Raw genomic sequence first — 20499 nt, forward strand, 5'->3', positions numbered from 1 at the left:
ACAGATACACACATGCACACATGCATGCACACAGACATACATGCACACACAGACACACAAAGACCTGTGTAATGTGTGCACACACACAGAGACACATGCATGCATACACAGCACACACAGAGACACACAAACACATGTAATGTGTGCACACACATGCGTGCATATGCATATAGAGACATGCAGCGCACACAGATACATATACAAGATGCAGAGATATGCACACAGATACACACGTGCACACATGTGCACACACAGTGCACAGACACATAAACACAAGTAATATGTGCAGACACATGCATACACATGCACACAGGCATGTGGTATACACGGGTGCATACACACGTGCACACACACATACGCACACATGCACACACGTGCACACATGCACACACACGTGCTCACGCACGGGAGGCTCTCCTCCCGGAAGCAGCTCCCTGCGCTCGGAGCAAGACAGCCCTGGGGGCTCAGCCTCCTCCCTGCCGCCACCCCACGCGGCCACTGTCTCTTCTCTTCCAGCTGGTGCCCGCCCTCCTGTGGGAGCTGCCTTGGCCATGGCTTTCGTCTGGCTGGCGGTCTTCCTGGTGCCCGTCTCCAGCCTGCTGCCACCGGACCACGGTAGGAAAAGCCGGAGGAAAAGCCGCGTGTGGTCTGTGGGTCCCTGGGGCTGTGTTGCTTTTCAGTGAAACTGTTTACGTTGGGGTCACGGTCGAGTCACTCGGCTGCCATGAGAGATAGTGCAGACACTTCCCACGTAGCCTTCCCCTCAGTCACCCCAGCGGGTTCATCTTGCAAAACTGGTACCTCACAGACAGGATGTTCATCCTGATATGGTCAAGACACTACGTCCAGAGCTCTGGGTGTAGCTACGGCGCTGGGACCCGGCAGTGTGCTTGGATGTATTGTCACCCTCTCTCTGGGTCGGAAGAACCCCGTGCAAACATTAGGGTGATGGGCTGAACTGGGTCCTCGCCAGATTCATGCGCTGAAGTCCTAACGAACAGAACCTGTCAACCGGAGTTATTTGGAAATAGGGTCTTTACAGACGTCCCTGAGTTAAGATGAGGTCACGTGGGTGGATCCCCGTCCAGAACAATGGGTGTCCTTATGAGGAGGGGAGATTTGGACCCAGGCATGGACACAGGGAGAAGCCAGGTGGCGATAGAGGAGAGATTGGGGTGATGCAGTCACAAGTGCAGGAACGCCTAGGACTGGGGCAGGGCAGCTCCCAGAAGCTGCAGAGGTTCTCCAGCTGGAACGGATTCTCCCTCTGAGTCTGTGGGAAGAACCAATCCTATAGCATCCTGGCCTCCGGGACCAGGAGATAAAAATCCAGGTGTCATGAGAGATGCGTCGTCTGGAGCTTGGACAAGCAGATGAGCAACGAGTAAGATGCTTTTGGGGCAACTCCATCCTGTTTTTCTCACATTTGTAACGGAGATTTATGGGGGGTAGGGTGCAAACCAGGGTCTCCGTGGCGTCCAGGAAGTTCCCACCATCTTCAAGCACGGTGGTGATGGGTAGGAAACAATTCGCGACGTGATAGTGAAGTTCGACCGTGACACACGATAAGGAGGTGAAAAGACAGTGATGTAGGTTCTTAAGCTGCCGTGCCCACCTCTGACTGTCAGTGTCCGGCTGACTTCGGGTGACAGGTGTGGCTGGGAGAGAATATCCCAGGTGGGGCAGGGTGCAGAGCCAGTCTGTTGCTGGTGGAGAGCGCCCACCACCAGGCAGCAGAACCCCCAGGGGAGCCATGCCCTCGGCCCCGGAGAGTCTACGTTTCCTGGGCGCCCAGTAGTGAGGGCGCCCAACTCGGGGTGCAAAGACCTGGATGCTTACAGGAGTACAAGAGATATGGTGCCCTCCAGGCGGGCATGCTGCCTTGGGGAGGGTCTGCAGAGAAGCCCCTCCCATCAGGGCTTCGCTGAGTGACCGGTGGACCCGGGACAGTGAGCAAGCCTCCTGTCCAGCTCGCACAACACGCACATGTGGAGCAGCGCTTCAGGCAACGGGAGCAGAGTGCACCCCCTCACCATGGACGCTGGGTGCTTGCATCAGGCGCCGCGCCCTGTGCCGCTGTGATGGCCACAGCATTGCCTAACCATGAGAAGTTCGTTCCTTCCTCAAAGAGTAGTGGAGTTCAGATGGTGTGAGAGTGTGTGTGTGTGTGTGTGTGTGTGTGTGTGTGTGTGTGTGTGTGTGTTAGGGCATAGGTATCATTCTTCTGGGGACTGCTGGCTTACTCAGCTCAGGCTGCCTTAACAAAATACCACAGTCTGGAGGACTTGAGTAACATACATTTATTTATCCCAGTCCTGGAGACCAGACGTCTGAGGTCAAGGTGTCCCAGGGCCACGCTCCCTCCAGAGGCTCCCGGGGAGGGTCCTTCCCGCCTCTACCAGCTTTTGGGGGCTCCAGGCGTCCCTGGGCTTGTGGCTGCCTCCCTCCTGTCTTCACAGGGGGTTCTCCCCGGGTGTGCACCTGTACCCAAATTTCCCCTCTTAATAAGGACACCAGTCGGATTGGGTTAGGGCCACAGTATGGCAGCGGGACCTCATCTTAATTAATTACATCTGCACTCACCCTATTTCCAGCTAAGGTCCCATTCTGTGGTTAGGACTCCAGCATGATTTGGGGAGGGCTGGGGAAAGGACACAGTTCACTCCATCCCAGGGGGCTCTGTTCCATGTACAGACCCGGGATCCTTACATACGGATGGACCTGGGAAGCTCCATCATCTCCTTGGAGGAGCTTGTAGACGGATCACACGGGAGTTTTTAGAGGTCTGAGCTAAAAGGACCATACATTGCTTCTGTCCATTTCCTGGACTCCAAGTCAGTCACGTGGCCGCACCTGGTGACCAGAGGGGCCGGGAGATGCAGGAGGTCTGGGAGGGGAGGGGGCTTTCTCCACGCCTGAGGCTCCCACCCCCGCCCCCCGTCTTTGCCCCACTTGTACGGGGCTGAGGCCGCTGCCACCTTTGTGGTGGCTTCAGGCCCATGGGCATTCTGGGGTCACTGACCACAGGCAGGAAGTGAGTAGCTTTCTAGGAGCCAAACGCTGAAGGAAGCAGGGAGCGTGTTGTACCGTTCTAACATTTCCCCCCAAAGCGCCCTAAAACTACAACGTTGGTCAAAGTGCATTAGAAAGGCCGTGGGTACAGGACACGGTGGAATAGAGGCGTTGAAACCAGACACCTTGTCTTGTTCGAATCGTACGGAGAAGTGGTTAGTCCTTCCCTACTGAGTCTGAATTAGCGCCAGGATTTTCACAGATTTATCAGGGGAAGGACGTTTTCGTCCCTGTCTAGTTTGCTGAGAGTTTTTCGTCTCAAAGGGGTGTTAAACATGGTCAAAAGGTTTTCCTGCTTCTATGGATACGATCACCAGTTTTCTGTTAAAGGGGCCCATTATAGTGATGGTTAAAATAGCCTTATAATATTCCTGGAGTAAATCCGTTGGGTCAGGAGGTGTTACCACTTTTGTACTTTACCTGATTTTCTGGGCTAGTATTCTGTGAAGGAATTTGGTGTCCAGGAGTATAAGGCGTTTTCGGTTTCAGTTTACTTCTAATGTTTTGATTTTGGTATCAGGATAACGCTGGCCTCATAAAGTGAGTCAGAACATGTTTCCCGCCTTTCCTCTGTTTTCGGAAAGTTTCCGCACGTTGTTACTATTTCTTTTTTAAATTGCTGGTGGAATTCAGCCGCAAAGCCATCTGTGCCTGATGCTTTCTTTCGGGGAAGCTTTTTCATTATATATTCTATTCCTTTAATACTTACAGGGTTATTCAGGTTTGCCACTTATGTCAGTACTGCTAATGTGTGTCTTTCAAGAAGTTGGTTCATGTCATACATCGTTGAAGGTATTGGCATAACTTTTGTTCAAATTACCCCCAATTCTTCTTTCAATGTCTTTCAGGATGTGTATCAGCGTCCCCTCTTTCATTCCTAAAATTGGTCTTTTTTTGTTTTTTCCTTGATCAGTGTAGCAAGAGAGAGGTTTTTCCATTATATTGTCTCTTGTATAGCACCAGCTTTTGGTTTCCTTGACAATCTATATAGTTTTTCCATTTTCTTTTTCACTGATTTTTTTTTGTTCCCTTTATTTTTTTTAGGGATTTTGCTTTAGGCTTAATTTCTTTTCAGTTTAATTTGTTCTTCTTTCTCTAACGTCTTCATGTGCAAACTGATTCTTGAATTTAAACTCTATTCCTACCCTAAACATGTAATGTTATGAATTTCCCTGTAAGCATTGCTGTAGCTGCGTCGCACTTTTTTTTCCTTTCATTTTCATTCAGTTCAAAATGTTTTCTACATTTCCTGTGATTTCTTCTAAGACGCACATGGTAATTTACCAGTATGTCATTTTGTTTGCAAATATATGGTGTGTTCCAGATTTTAAAAGACTGATCTTGAATTTAATCAAGAGAGAATTGTAGTCAGAGAATATATACACAGTGAATGATTTAAACCTTTTTAAAAGGACTGACACTTCCCGTGCCAGTACACGGTCTATTTTGATGAATCTTCTGTCTGTAGTTCATAAAAATGTGCATCCTGGGACTTCCCTGGTGGTCCAGTGGTTCGGACTCTGCACTTCCACTGCAGGGGACGCGGGTTCCAGCCCCGGTCAGGGAACTAAGATCCCGCAAGCCGTGCGGCTCGCCCCCGGACAAAAAAAAACAGAAAACAAATGTGCACCCTGCCGTCATTGGTTAGAATGTCCCCACAATGTCAATTAGGTCAAATTGTTGATATTTTGTTCAAGTCCTGTATATCCCTCCCGTATTCTGTCTATCTGTTCTATTAGACAGGGAGGTGGTGCTTATGCCGCATGTATTTTCAAAATGACTGTTGAGAGCACATATATTAGGATGAATTGGCCATTTAATCGCTTGAAATGGTCCCTTCTTACCCCCGGAAATAAAATCCTGGGATAAAATCCTAGGTTTTATACAATTGGAGCTTGCATAAAATATGCTTTCCTATTATTGCCATTTAAACTATATTTAAAGTACCTTTCTTGCGGACAGCGTACTGTGGGGTCCTTTTAAAGTCTAGTCTGAAAACCTTTCCTTCTCCCTGGAGTGTTTAGACCATTTGCATATGCAATGAACTTATTAAGATGATTGACTTTAATTCTACCATTTTGCTACTTGTTTGCTGGGTTTTTTTTTTTAGTTTTTCTTTTTTTTTCTTTTTGTCGCCCCTCCTTTCCTGACTTCTTTCCAGTTACTTTTTTAGTGCTTTTCTTGTTTTTGTGTTTTTCTCTACCGTTGGCTTTTGGGCTAGCCCTCTTTGTTCCATGGCTTGTGCGGTTCCTCTGGGATGATTCATTCAGTACATACTCTCTTCAAATAACGTTATTCTACTTCACACAGAACATAGGAATCTCAAAACAGTATACGTTTACTTCCTGCCTCATCCTTTGTGCCATGTCACACATGTACTTCTACGTCTCTATAAGCCCACAATACACAATACAATATTTTCTTTTAAAGAATTATCTTTTTAAAACCTTAAAAAAATGGGAAAGCTTTCCAGTTTGCCTACATTCCTACTATTTCTGGTATGCTTTTGTTGCATCTCTGCTCACCTTGGTTCCACATTCCTTCGTGAGTGTCCATCTGCTGATTTCTCCTTCAGCCACAAAAGCCTTTTTTGAAAACATTTCTTACAGACCTGCTCTTCTGGCAAAAAAACAAACAAATACAAAAATACAAAAAAAAAAACTTTCACTTTTTGTCACTATAAAAAGTCTTCATATTTCACCTTCCATTTATCGCTAAGATATAGATTCTAGGTTGACCAGGATTTGTATTGTTTTCTTGCAGCATTGGGAGAAGTCGTTCTGTCACCTTCTGTCTCCCATTGTTTCTAAAGAGAAATCAGCAGAAATTCTTATCTTTGTTCTCTGATAGGTGCGGCGCCTTTTTTCCGTTGGTTTTGTAAGATTTTCTTGATTCCACTTTTTAAAAAGGCATTTGAGGATGATGTGTCTTAGCGTTTGTGTTTGTTGGTACCTGTGTGTCTGTGTATCCTAGTAGGGTTTTTGAGCTTCCTGGGCCTGTAGGTTTATAATTTTCATTAAGTTAGGAAATGTTTGGCCACAATTTCTTCAAATATTTTTCTTTGGGGGCTTCAGCGTAGATCATTTCCATTGTCTTCCAGTTCATCCAAGTGAATTTTCTCATCTCAGATGCTATATGTTCTACCTCTAAAAATTCTGTTTGGTTCCTCCTTTATATCTTCCATTCCTCACTGCATAGTGTTCATGTTTTCCTTCAAGTCCTCTAACACATTTATAGTGGCTGTTTTAATGGACGTCTCTGTTAATTTCATCGTCAGCCACTCAGGGGACGATTTCTATGACCCGACATTTCTTCTGGTCACAGCCAACACATTCCTGCTTCTCTGCGTGTCTAGTCATTTTTTATTGGGTGCTGGATATTGTGAGGGATGGGTTGGTGAGGGTCTCCTTTGGTTGCCTTCTTTAAAGATGGTGAGTTTTGTTTCAGCAGGCCGTTCCTTTATTGGTGGGTCGCCTTGTTTTGAAGTTTTTCAAGGTGGGTCACCTTTAGCTTTTTCTCTCCGACAACAAAGGCCTGACTCTTCTGGGGTCTTTACTGACTTCTCAGTGTTCAGCAAGGAATCTCCACCTTGTCCCATTGGATTGTGAATGTCTCCCACCCCAAAATACACTCTCAGAATTGTTTGTCTTCGTTTTCAGAAAGTCTAAAAATAGTTGCTTTATATATTTGGCCGTTTTCTAGGGGCTCATGGTGAGAGATACATCTGAGACTACTTTACCATGACTGGAAGAGTATTTCCCACCATCTATAGTTTTTCAAAAGCTCTAGGGTTGAGAACACTATGTCCCTTTTCTTTCAGAGTACTGGAGGGTCACGAGTATATTGCAATAAACACTCTTATGTGTATTTGCATTGATTTTGTTTCATTTTGTCTTTACAGATTTGCTTTTACTTTCTTCTGTTGGCATTAAAGTTCTTTTTTATTTGTGAGCACAACTGTAATTGGGTAGATAATAACCACTCTAAGGGAGCACAGGTAGATTTTATGGAAAACATAGTGACAGAAAACTCCCTTGTTATGTGATTTAAATATATATGGACTTATTTATATAAATATATATAATTTTATATAAGTACATTTCATATTAGATTATAAAGATTATTTTAAAATTTTAATTTTAAAATAATTAAAGTTGTGGGCTTCCCTGGTGGCGCAGTGGTTGAGGGTCCACCTGCCGATGCAGGGGATGCGGGTTCATGCCCCGGTCCGGGAGGATCCCACATGCCGCAGAGCGGCTGGGCCCGTGAGCCATGGCTGCTGAGCCTGCACGTCCGGAGCCTGTGCTCCACAACGAGAGAGGCCACAACAGTGACAGGCCCATGTACCGCAAAAAAAAACAAACAAAAACAAAACAAAAAAAAATAAAATAATTAAAGTTGTAAATAAAGCTATAAAAATTAAAAACAAACTTAAATGTAATAAAAATACGCTAAAACTCATATTTTCTACTGCATCACTCATAGCTGTTTTAATGATATTTACTGTTGTTTTGGAAGAAGTGAATATAAATTCTGAGGCATAAGAATCCATTAAAAATTACATTTTCACTTGTAAGAAATTTCCCTAGGGAAATTGTGTTTTAAGGAATAAATTATCCTTATAGGTTGGGAGACCGTAATGCCAGAAACCAGGATATTCATAGGATTTGGTCTTGCTTGTCAAACTAAGGTTGTTGATCCTGATAACTGATCACAGTGCTTGCGGTTTATAATCATTTCTGCGAAATCCTCTAAATGAGGGGTCACAGATAACAGCTGAAGAAATGTCTGATGGACCTTTATAGCTTTGAGTTGCTGGTCCTATGTGATTGCTTCATGAAGCAAGTCACTGATAAAACACGTGGAATCCTTTGGTCTGCAAACTTTGACCTCCGTCCCCATTGACAGCATCATACGAATATATATGTGCTTTGATTGCACTTCAAAATGTATTTAGATGTACGCATTTTGGGTGGTTTTCCAAGAAGATGAGAATTCCTCTGGCACTCTGTGTAAGAACATAAATATCATTGTGTAAAGATCAGGTCTCCTACTTTATGAAAATATATAGTCCATTATATATACTTGTATATAAGTTTATATATTTTTAATATATCACATTAAAATTTCTTTTTTTTTTAAAGATTTTCTGATGTGGACCACTTTTAAAGTCTTTATTGAATTTGTTACAATACTTTTTCTGTTTTATGTTTGGGTTTTTTGGCCCCGAGGCATGTGGCATCTCAGCTCCCCAACCAGGGATCGAACCCGCACCCCCTGCATTGGAAGGCGAAGTCTTAACCACGGGACCGCCAGGGAAGTCCCTACATTAAAATTTCTATTGCAACTTGCAAAGCATTCCGAATTCTCAGTCTGTAGAGCAGACACTGAGCCAACTCTCTCAGCCTGAATTGGTTTTCAGTGAAAAGGACCTTCTTTGACATACATGCTTAAGAAAGGTACATTTCCCATCAACGCGGACGGCAGCAGTGATCTGCTTTTCTGACTCTCTCCCCCCATTGTTGGGAGGGTGAGCTGGTGAGCTCGCTAAGGTACTACAGATTCGGGGCCTCTGCCTGCTTCAGGCAACCACTTCTCCGTGTGGAACTCAGCTTCCCAAGGGGTAACTGAGTAGGACAAAGTTTAAGCGCTGTGTGCCTCTCTCCAGACCCTTACCCTATAGACATTTCCGATCCAGACCCACCAATTAAGAACCTAAGGATGGAGCCAGAAAGAAAAAGATTGACCTGGGACCTCCATGGAAACGTTTCCGAAATTATGTGTTTCATCAATTCAAAAGCTTTCACTAAGGTAAACCGTCTTCCCTGTACATAGCATCACAGAGACACGGGTTCTACTCCTGGGCTCAGCTGTGGAACGTGGGGTCCTTTACGGGCACTGCGGCTTGGGGCTCCTGATCTGTAAGACATCCAGAATGGTACCCACCGGAGAGGGTTGGTGTGGAAATGGGCTGAGATACTGCAGGTAGAGAACCAAGCCCAGTTGAAAGTGAGACCTCGGGAAACGCTGTCCCCCTCCACCATCCCCTGCCCCCCACTCAAATCCCCTCCTGTATCAGAGGGTTCGGAGGGCGTGAGAACTGTGACACGTCTCATGGGCAGAGGCCGTGGTGAGAATGCCAACCGCTGAGCATGTTTCATAAGAAGGACGCACCTGTCTGTAGGGCGCGGTCAGCTAACTGCCACGCAGCAGGAAGCTGAAGCAAGCTGAATCATCCTTCCTGTGGCCACTGCGCTTGCGCTAAGTATACTAATGAGGTTTTAAAGTAGCGACCTATCCGATGCTGGCTCACAAGTCGCACCATCAGCGAAAGCCAATCACAGAGCGACACATGTTCTTAATCCCTATATAAGCAGACTGCTATAGAATTGCGGGGTCTTCCTTCCATCTTTTCTTTAACCAAGCTGTGCTCCAACAAAGTGTGATACGAGAAGAATCTTGCGTGTGGCGACTCGTCATTCTGCTGGTCGGAGGCGGCTCGCCGCACCTGTCCGCGTCCTTGGGAAGAACGTTGGTTCCCTCAAATGACTCTCAACTGAGTACAATCCAAATCACACCCTATGTTAGTCCGCTTGGGCTGCTGCTGCACACGGGGCGGCGTAAACAACAGACATGTGTCTCCCAGTCCTGGAGGCTGGAATCTGAGATCCCGGCATGGGCAGGGCTGGTCCCTCCCGAAGCCTCTCTCCTGGGCGTGTAGACGGCCGTCTCCTCCCTGTGTCCTCACGTGGTCGTCCCTCTGTGTGTGTCTGTGTCCTGATCTCCTCTTCTTATAAGGACAGCAGTCCTATGGGATCAGGACCCACCCTAATGATCTCATTTTACTTTCATCCCCTCTTTAAGGACCCCCAATGCCAAATACATTTCCATTAAGGGCTTGGATTTCAATATATGAGGGGTTTTTTTTTGCGGGGGGGGGGGGGAGGGCACAATCCAGTTCATGACAAACCCCTATGGGATTTTAATGGAGCTCGGCCAGTTGACCCTAAACTCTATCTGCAAGAACAAATGTTGCAGAAGAACCGAGAAATTTTTTTAAATTAATTAATTTATTTACTTTTGGCTGCGTTGGGTCTTCGTTGCTGTGCGCGGGCTTTCTCTAGTTGCGGCGAGCGGGGGCTACTCTTCGTTGCAGTGCATGGGCTTCTCATTGCGATGGCTTCTCTTCTTGCGGAGCACGGCCCTAGGCACACGGGCTTCAGTAGTTGTGGCACGTGGGCTCAGTAGTTGTGGCGCACGGGCTTAGTTGCTCGCGGCATGTGGGATCTTCCCGGACCAGGGCTCGAACCCGTGTCCCCTGCATCAGCAGGCGGATTCTTAACCTCTGCACCACCAGGGAAGCCCTCTTTTCCTGTTTTCTGTTTTTTGTTTTCAAATCAAAGCAATACCTGCACAGAGTTTAAAGAGGAAAATAGTCGTACGGGGTTCGTTATAACAAAATAGCAACTTTTCAGTGAGACATCACTTCTTACCTTTTTACACCTGATGCTGTTGTTCTCGACCTCTGCATCTCTCTATAACACAAATTCTTGATTCATTCCGTTTAGCCAAAATGTGTTGATTTTTCTCCTAAGGGACGGGAGGCTTCACTCTCTATTTCCTATGCACAACTCACCTCCCCAGCAGTTGCCATCCCCAGCTCACACTCTCTCCTCTCTCGACAAATATTCAGTTTATTATAACCATATAAACACTATTCACACCTGAGCCATGTGGTTAATGGGGATTTTTCTTTCCTGTCTTACACAAATGTTTGTTTCTCCTAAATTTAATCATTTCCATTTCCTTAAGGTTTTATCTGTTTGCCCAGTTTGTCCATCACTACTTTACCATGACCTTCTTGGCCAAATGGCTAAATATCTTCTCAAAATATCAAGGCATTCTGCCAACTCTGTCTCAGAACCTTCTAGGATACTTGTTTCCTTTTGGTGAGTGATTTCCTCATTTTCATCTCCCTCTCTCCCTCTCTCTCTCTGCATACTGAGACTCTGGCTTTGGATGTTGAGGAAAACTAAAGAAAACCTATAGTTCTCTTTCTTTCTTTTTTAAATCTAAAGTCTCAGTGTTTTATTAGTTCTCCCCTAATTATGATTGGTAATAATAATTAGGGACAGAGCAATAATAGATTGCTCTGTCTCTCTCAGGCACGGAAAAGGACGTATTGCAGTATTCCTGACTTGTCATGCCAAGCTACAAACTACAGCATCAGGGTGACCAAAGGTCAGCCATTCTCCACATGGATTCAGTATCCTAGTCAAGGTAAGGGGAAGATGCTCTTTCAGGGTGTTCTTTGCTTTCAATCATCCGTTAGTGCTCTGAATACCAAAATAATGGCTTTTACCTTGGATGGGTCTCCAGGGACATAGCTTCGTGGGAAAAAGACCATCTCGGAGGGTCTCACGCAATTTCACACACGGCACCTGCCTGAATGAACGGAGCTGTAGAAACATAGAGCGGTTTTGTTGTTGTTGGTTTTTGTGTTTTTGCTTTTTTGTTTTGTTTTGTCTTTTTAGTTTGAGAACAGAGTTTTATTATTTTCCTCATGCCAAGCAAACAGATTGTCTGATCCCATATACGGTTTGGACAGAGAGAACACCAGTAGCAAGTCTGAACACCTCCTGCGCTCTTTGTCAGGAAGTTGGAATATCACAAAACTGTGCTCTTCTGAGAATGGGGAAACGAGGAAGATAAACTCTGGCTCCAAATTGTTGGAAATACAGTTTATGTTGTTGGATTTTTCTTTTCCTCTTTCATTAAAAAAAAAAAAAATGGGTCTTCCCTGGTGGCGCAGTGGTTGAGAGTCCGCCTGCCGATGCAGGGGACCCGGGTTCGTGCCCCGGTCCGGGAAGATCCCACTTGCCGCGGAGCGGCTGGGCCCGTGAGCCATGGCCGCTGCGCCTGCGCGTCCGGAGCCTGTGCTCCGCAACGGGAGAGGCCACAACAGTGAGGGGCCCGCGTACTGCCAAAAAAAACAAAAATGTCTTCCGTGACTCTAGCTGATCCAGGTTTCATCCAAAATATGTCACTTCTTAAAAATAGGGTTCTGATGGCAACGGACTTTAGCTGAGGAGTAGCTAGTAAGAGAAAGAAAGAAAGTTCCAGAAGACTGTTGGGCGTTTCTTGGGCTTAGGGTTGGGTGGGCAGGGTTGGGGGCAGGAGAGGTCCGGTAAGGGTATATAGGGTCACGGGGGGCGGGCCATGGGCGGGGAGCCTTGCAGGGAGGGGAGTTGTTACCACTGCAGAAACGGTAAGCGCTGCATGGATGTGTCTATTATTTCTTTTCTTTTTTCTTTTTTTTTTTTTGCGGTACGCGGGCCTCTCACCGCTGCGGCCTCTCCCGTTGCGGAGCACAGGCTCCGGACGCGCAGGCTCAGCGGCCATGGCTCACAGGCCCAGCCGCTCCACGGCATGCGGGATCTTCCCGGACTGGGGCACGAACCCGCCTCCCCTGCATCGGCAGGCGGACTCTCAACCACTGCGCCACCAGGGAAGCCCCTCTATTATTTCTTAGAACCGCGTGAGAATTCACAAGGATCACTAAAAAGAGACTCACTTAAAAAAATTTTTTTTAAATTTTATTGACGTATAGTTGATTTACAACGTTGTGTTAATTTCTGCTGCCCAGCAAAGTGACTCAGTTATACATAAATATTCTTTTTCATATTCTTTTCCATGATGGTTTATCCCAGGATATTGAATATAGTTCCCTGGGCTCTACAGTAGGACCTTGGTGTTTATCCGGGACTCAGTTTTGGTTTTCTTTCCCTCTTCTTTGCAAGCCCAGAAGGGAATCCCAGGGCGGCTGCAGAAAACCTGACCTGCTGGGTTCACGACGTGGATTTCCTGACGTGCAGCTGGGCGGTGGGCCGGGAGGCCCCGAGGGACGTGCAGTACCATCTCTACCTGGAGAACCTGGAGTAGGTGTGACCTTGGGCTCGCCGGGGCTCCCCCGGGCTGGAGCGGGGGCTTCAGGGCCGCTCATGACGCAGCCGCACCCCTCACAGCTCCTATGAGAAGTGGCCGTGCTCCCAGTACAGAGCAGATGAGCAAGGGACAAACGTCCAGTGCCGTTTTCACAACATCTCTGTGTTATCCAAGGATCAGACGCGTTTCCTGGTGAATGGTACCGGCAGTGGTTCCAAGATCCCCTGCTCTGAAACGAGTGATAGACTAGCCAAAATCGGTGAGTAAGAAAATGTGACCCTGCTTCGCGTGCCGCACTTCCGTGGAGATGCTGCTTGCCGTCCTGAAACCGAATACCCGAGGCCGGGCGCTTAGATGACACACTCCTCTCCCAGAGTCCTGGGGGCTGGGAGTCGGAGGTCGGGGCGTGGGCACGTCAGTTCCTGGCGAGACCCTCTTCCTGGCTTGCGTGTTTGCTGTGTCCTCACACAGTGGAGAGCGAACTCTGGTGCCTCTTCCCCCACTTCTTTTTTATTCTTATTTCTTATTGGGGTAGAGTTGTTTTACAGTGTTGTGTTAGTTTCTGCTGTAACGCGAAGTAGAGTTCCCTGTGCTGTACGGCAGGTTCTCATTAGGTATCTGTGTTACACATCTTAGTGGACGTGTGTCCGTCCCAATCTCCCAATTCATCCCACACCCCCTTGCTCTGATTATAAGGGTACTGATCCCATCATGGGGGCCTCACCTTCAGGACCTCATCTAACCCCGGATTGTGTCCCAAAGGCCCTGCCTCTAAACCGTCCCACTGGGCGTCAGGGCTTCTGTACGTGAATCTGGGGAGACACAGACACCTAGCTCACAGCAGCTGCTCTGTGTTCCCTGGACCTAAGGAAGCATTTCCAGAACACACCAAGCAGATGGCGCTGTGCCCCCCATCCACCGAGGACAGCTGCACCGTGAGACTGGGGGTCTCACACCGGTCGCCCCTCTCCAGGCCCTGTGTTCAAAAATAGCTCAAAAATAGTTATTCTTTTTGTTTGAATCTATCGACGGCAGGTTTTCAGGACACAAAACCCATCTTAGCAAAGCTCTGTCAATACTTTTTACTTTAAATTAGACCCCACTGCCCCCCAAACTAGGACAGCTTCAAGCCCCATGAAACCTGGCCCCTCACCACCCTGGCTGGTCCACGTGTAGCAGGGAAGCATATGAGCGGAGAGGTGGGTGCAAAAGGGGAGAAGATGGGGGCCTCCGGTTCAGAAGCCGGGATGGGCCTCCTGCCTTTGTCTGTGGTGTCCCCCCGGCCCGGAGCCAACCTCACTCTGATGCCACGTCCCTCACACACCACGCGCCCCTGGGCGAGTGCAGCCCTACACGTGTAGCCCCGCCCGCAACTCCGCACTGTGCTCCGGCCCCAGCCCTGCTGTCCACGTGGGGTGTCCACGGCCTGGTTCCCAGCAGGGGTGGCGGGGTGGTGCCAGCCCGTGTGGCAGTGGGAGTGGAGGTGGCCGGAGGTTTGAGTGCACATCAGTGGAGGGACCCGGGACTGGGGACCACCCCATGGTGAGCCTGGGCAGACACCAGTGGGGTCCTGGCGGGGGGTCAGACCTGTAGACCTAGACGCCGTCCCTCAGGAAACTGATGGAGCCGGAATCAGGGACGCACAACACCCCACGGAGGGCAAAGGGCGGAGCCCTGAGACAGCCCACAGAGGGGGCCCGAGGGTCCTGGAGGAGCTGGGTCCCACGCTGGGGGTGGCAGGTGAGAAGGAAGCAGGGGGTGGGTCCCGGTCAGAGTCCAAGGCGGGGGCAGAAGATTCCGGGTGAACTTTTGGGAGTGGGATTGGCGGCCAAAGTCTTGGGGGCAGGACTGGCCCCGAGCAGCTCGGGGAGGGGCCAGCTGCCCTGGAGGTGGGGTCTGAGCAGAGCCGATTGGTCCAGTGGGCAGGAGGGCGGGACCTTGCAGCTGGACCGCGCTTTGCTCCCCCTGCTGGAGAAGCGTAGCCCCAGGGACTGGAATCGCCGAGAGGGAAAAGAACAGCGCTGCTCTGAGGGGTGTCCCTGCACAGACGAGAAGAAAGCTTTGCAAGGGCCTCCGAGTGGGTGAGGGGTCCCCCCGGGCCAGTGTCTGAACTGGTCCGCAGGCTCCGTGACCCTAATCATCCCAACAGTTTTCTCTCACTTGTCTCTGTCTCTTGATACTTTTTAACCTTGGAATGACATTTTCCTCTCTTTCCCCCCCCCACCCCCCCAGCTTGTAGGAGGCCTCTTTTAAAAGTATCTCCGGGCGGGGGGGGGGGGGAGAAATTCTTTTTTGATGTGCTTTACTCATAAAAGTGGTTTTTTTTCTCCCTAGAGGTATTAGCTGCTCCCAACATCACTAGCAGGTGGTGTAACCAAAGCTACTCGTTCATGCAGTGGCAAGTGAGGAGTCACCTTAATGATGACTTCAAGTATGAACTGCAGATACAGAAGGTAACCGGTTTCCTGGGTGGGCATCTCTTATACTCTTACATCCCCCTGGACTCCGGGGCTTTGGGGGTAGGTGAAACATTCAAAACAAAACAAAAAAAACAGAGGAACTGTAAAATAAATGAGCTTTAGCAAAACTCCAAGTGTTTGGCCGTTTGAGTGACACCGCTGACGTTGGAAAGGAATCAGAATATGGAAGGGAATGCTTGCATACTTTCGTCAGGTTTGGGGTAGAGGAGGGATGTTTACCTGTCAACACGCAGAAGATAACCCTACAGAAAAAGAGCAAAAGGTTGAAACAGCCACTTGGTGAGACTCTGTCTGACCGTATGTCACAGAGCCTGCAATTCCCCTGCGAGAAATGAAACCAGTAGCCCCCCAAAGATGGGACCTAAGTGTTTGTAGCACCTACGTGTATAATGGTCCCTAAACAGGACACAACCCTAGGGAAGGGATGAACAAAATATAGCCACGCAGCGGAATCCTAGCCACCAAGAACTGGAGGGTCCCTTGTGTATGTTTGAAAGTGTCATAAAAGAAACGATTTACACAGGAAAACGCAGGATGCTCTGTAGGGACAGATCTGAGGGCTGGGGCAGGGGCGCAGGGAGGAGGGCATATGGAGGAGAAGCTGGAGGGAATTTGGGGGTGATGGACACGTTTCCTGTATTGTGCCGGTTTCACGCACACGTTTGCCAAAGTCAGCAGATTATATGCTCTGCTGGTGTGCTTTGCTGTATGCAAATCATACCTGAATAAAGCTACTGTTAAAAAAATATGCTGGAGATCACCGGTATTCTATACTCAGTGACTGACATAGTTATTGACTATGTTTATTTTTCTGTACGTGTTACATTTATTTATACTTTACACTCAACTTTTTCATAAGCCTAAGACTGCTCAAAAAAATGGAGTCAATAGATTAAAAAAAAAAGGGCCAGCTATTTTTGAGCTAGGTGGTATTTTGTACTTAATTGTCTACTTGTAATTATTTATTGTTTATGTATTTATAGTCAATAACTGCTTGTACTCATTTTTTATTTTATTGAAGTATAGTTGATTTACTCTGTTGTGTTAATTTCTGCTATACAGCGAAGTGATTCAGTTATACCGATATATACATTCTTTTTCATATTCTTTTCCATGATGGTTTGTCACGGGATATTGAATATAGTTCCCTGTGCTACACAGTAGGACCTTGCTGTTTACTCAATTTTTCTATAAACACAAAACTATTCCAAAAAATCTATTAATTAAAAAAAGACCGAGCACTTTGAGTCAATCAGTATTTTATACTCAATTATTTACTTATATTTATTACATTTATTTATTATCTATGTTCAATCACTGCTTATACTCAATTTTTCCACAACCTTAAAACTACTCAAAAAATCTATTAATTTAAAAGACCAAATATTTTTGCACTAATCAGCATCTTATACTCAATTATTTACTTATATTTATCTTTTATGTGTATTTACCTGTTTGTATTTATTAGTTATATTCATGTTCTGATTACTTCATACTCAACTCTATAAACCTAGAACTGCTCAAAAAATTAGTCCATAAATTAAAAGAAAATAAGTAGTTTTGAGCTCATTGGTATTTTTATACTCAGTTATTTACTTATATTTATTCATTATGTCAATGTATTCATATACCTGTGATTTATACTCAATTACTGCTTATCTTCAAGTTTTCTGTAAACCCAAAACCACTCAAAAAAAGTCGTCTACTGATTAAAAAGACCAAATATTTCTGAGGTAGTTGGTATTTTATACTCTACAATTTACTTACGTTTACTATTGTTGTCTACTGACTTATGTACTATATTTATTATTTAGACTCAACTAGCGTATGGTCAATTGTTCTGTTAACCAAAACGGCTCAAAAAAATCAAGTCTATCACTTTTATTTTTTTCATAAAAGACTAGGTACTTAAAAAACTTTTTGTTTTTAATTGAAACATAGTTGATTTACAATGTTGTGTTAGTTTCAGGTCACAGCAAAGTGATTCAGTTACGTACACATATTAACTGTATATATTCAGTTATATATATATATATTTCAGATTCTTTTCCATCATAAGTTATTACAAGATAGTGAGTAGAGTTCCCTGTGCTCTACAGTAGGTCCTTGTTACTTATCTATTATATATAGAGAGTAGTGTGTGTCTGTTAATCCCGAACTCCTGATTTATCCCTCCCCCAGGTACCGTTTAGTTCATCGATATGTTATACTCATTACCTCTATTTATTATTTTTGTGTACAGAAGTACTCTATTTATTATTTCTACCCAATGACTGATTATTTTATCCTCGACTTTTCTGTAAATGTGAAAATGCTCTGACAAATGAAGGCCCTTCCTGGGGATGGGGTCAGGCACCCATGCTCTGCTTTTCTCTTACAGGGTACGGAGCTCGCCTACAAACAGGAGGTGAGTGTCCCCCGCCCCCGCCCCAGTCTGGCATCCCAAGCCAGGCTCCTTATGTCTATTACTGTCCAGTGACTCTGAGATGAAGCTCCCCGGTCCATAGACCGGATGCCATCACCTGCCTGGTGCTGCCCTAAAGGTCCATCCCCCCGCCCCCAAATCCCTCAGGATTCGGTGGGAGTGTCACCACGCCCTAATTCACTACCTAACTGCCTCCAACCTGCGGAGGCAGCTGCTTCCGTACCGCAACTACCGGCCACAGACCCCATGGCCCCCGTCTCTCCTTTGTCTCTCTCTGTCTCTGTCTCTGCCTCTTCCTCCCGTCTCTGCCTCTGTCTTCTCGGGGCTTCTCCTCTGTGTCTGTGTCTCTCCTCTTCTGTGTCTTAGAAGGACACTGTCATTGGATGTAGGGCCACCTTCCTCCAGGAGGACCACATCTCAGACCCTTCACCTCATCACATCTGCAAAGACCCTTTGTCCGTGTAAGATCCCATTCACGGGTACCAGCTGTTAGAATATGGACTTATCTATTGTTTTAGGGGATATGATTCAAATCAATACTAGATATATGTGTGTGTGTATATACAGAGGACCACACAGTGTGGGCAACAGACCTTCATTCTCCCTCAGTCCTGAGGACCAGACGTCTGAGTGAGATAAAAGTGTCCCAGGGCCGAGTTCCCTCCGGAGGCTCCAGGGGAGGGTCCTTCCCACCTCTTCCAGCTTCTGGGGGCTCCAGGCGTCCCTGGGCTTGTGGCCGCATCCCTCCCGTCTCTGCCTCTGTCTTCCCGGGGCTTCTCCTCTGTGTCTGTGTCTCTCCTCTTCTGTGTCTTAGAAGGACCCCGTCATTGAATGTAGGGCCACCCTCCCCCAGGAGGACCTCATCTCAGACCCTTCACTGCATCACCTCTGCAGAGACCCTGTTTCCAAATAAGGTCCCAGGTTCTGGGGGTACGACTCTTCTTGGGGGGACCCCACTGAATGTTCTACAGGCTCCATTCTGCCTGACACCCAAGATGCCACCACTCTCCTTGACCTCACTGGCGGTGGCCACCACGAATACTGACCTTCTAGTGATTAGAAAGAATATTTTTATTTAGATGCCAAGAACCTGGGCTGAGACGCAAAGGGAGCTTACGGTTCCCGGCCCCTCTGAGCACCAGGCATCTTCCTGTCTCCCAAGGGGGGCTGGCCGGGCTCTCTCTTGGGTGGCCGTCTTAGTTCCCTGGGGCAGCCGTAGACTGGGTGACTGAGAACCACAGACATTCACCCTCCCCCAGTTCTGGAGACCAGACGTCTGAGGTCAAGGTGTCCCAGGGCCGCGCTCCCTCCAGAGGCTCCAGGGAAGGGTCCTTCCTGCCTCTTCCAGCTTCTGGGGGCTCCAGGCATCCCCAGGCTTGTGGCCGTATCCCTTCCATATCCACAAGGTGTCTCCCTGTGTGTATGCACGTGTCTGTCTCCGAGTTTCCCCTCTTTATAAAGACACCAGTCATAGTGGCTAGGGGTCCACTGTACCCTATCCAACCTCCTCTTAACTCATCACATCTGCATCAACCCTATTTCCAAATAAAGTCGTCTTCTGAGACGCTGAGTGTTAGGACCCCAACACGTGAATGTGGGGAGGACCCACTCAACCCCTTGAAGGCCCCATTCTTCTGCCACGGACTGCGAATGGACTTTCCCCTCTACTTTCTTTTTTTTTTTTTTTTTCCCTCTACTTTCTTTTAAACTGCAGATCTATAAAGCCTTCTTGGAGCTGAACAATCCTGGGACCTACACGGTGCAAGTAAGGGCCAGGGATGCCACCTTCTCCCATTACAAACCTTGGGGTCCGTGGAGTGTCCCCCAACACTTCGGTGAGTGGGAGGGTCCCTCCTGTCTCTTCCAGCTTCTGGGGGCTCCCGACGTCCCTGGGTTTGTGACCGCCTCCCTCCCGTCTGTGATGGTGTGTCCAAGCTGTCCCATGGCGCTGCGCCAGGCGCGCGGAGACGGCTATCGCCAACACTCTGAGTTACAAGACAAACCTTTTAATGCAGTTTAAAAAAAGAATCGAAATTGAGGCGAAAAATCCATGATGTTTAATCCATATATTAAATTCAAGAACTAGGGCAGCGCGCACCCAGGACGCAGCGTGGCAGGGAGGGAGGGAGGTGGGGAACAGACCAACCTCGGCCCCGCCCCTCCCGATGGGCGTGGCTGACCCCCCGTCCCCCCCCCGCCCGCGACCCGAATTGATCTGAGGGGTCGGCGCTACCAGCCCCCAACTCCAAGTGTTGGTCGGTGGTCGGGGGGCATCGGGATTCTGGCGACTTGGGAGGGATTCCCGAGGGGCCCGGCCCGGTGCGCAGGTGGCCGCTGTCCCCAGGTGGACGGCGCTCCTGCACGCGCCTCCCGACCCCCGTGCCGGCCACCTCCTCCCCGAGCCCCCGTGGAGGTGCTGACCCCGGACCTCCCGGGACCTGCCCGACGCGTCCCGCCCCTCTTCCGTAGTGTGTGAGGAGGGCGCGCGCCTCCCCGTCTGGCTGACGTCTTTGCTGATCGCCCTGGGGACGCTGCTGGCTATGGGGCTCGTGCTCCGGTTTTGCAGGTGAGCCCGCG

General features: G+C 47.9%; 1 protein-coding gene and 1 long non-coding RNA gene across 3 annotated transcripts in view; one reads left to right on the plus strand and one right to left on the minus strand.

Annotated features, from left to right (window-relative positions):
- Positions 1-20499, plus strand: part of LOC137217849 (interleukin-3 receptor subunit alpha-like) — a 33231-nt gene that overhangs the window by 6641 nt on the left and 6091 nt on the right. Inside the window, exons 4-12 of one of the 2 annotated variants that reach the window (XM_067724832.1) lie at positions 517-615; positions 8741-8883; positions 11238-11352; positions 12878-13010; positions 13098-13276; positions 15352-15470; positions 17878-17904; positions 19637-19757; positions 20392-20488. In XM_067724832.1, the coding sequence (XP_067580933.1) occupies positions 552-615; positions 8741-8883; positions 11238-11352; positions 12878-13010; positions 13098-13276; positions 15352-15470; positions 17878-17904; positions 19637-19757; positions 20392-20488 (998 nt within the window). In that variant the 5' untranslated portion in view covers positions 517-551. Of the gene's footprint in view, positions 1-516; positions 616-8740; positions 8884-11237; positions 11353-12877; positions 13011-13097; positions 13277-15351; positions 15471-17877; positions 17905-19636; positions 19758-20391; positions 20489-20499 lie in introns of those variants that run through there. The other variant, XM_067724833.1, reaches the window with a different exon arrangement.
- LOC137217854 (uncharacterized) lies at positions 10130-14884 on the minus strand. The gene is made up of 3 exons (XR_010940300.1): positions 14605-14884; positions 11435-11531; positions 10130-10481 (listed from the first exon to the last, which is right to left on the minus strand). It is a non-coding gene; the product is annotated as an uncharacterized lncRNA (long non-coding RNA).

This window comes from Pseudorca crassidens, chromosome Y (genome assembly GCF_039906515.1).
Source record: "Pseudorca crassidens isolate mPseCra1 chromosome Y, mPseCra1.hap1, whole genome shotgun sequence".
Taxonomy (NCBI): Eukaryota; Metazoa; Chordata; class Mammalia; order Artiodactyla; family Delphinidae; genus Pseudorca; species Pseudorca crassidens.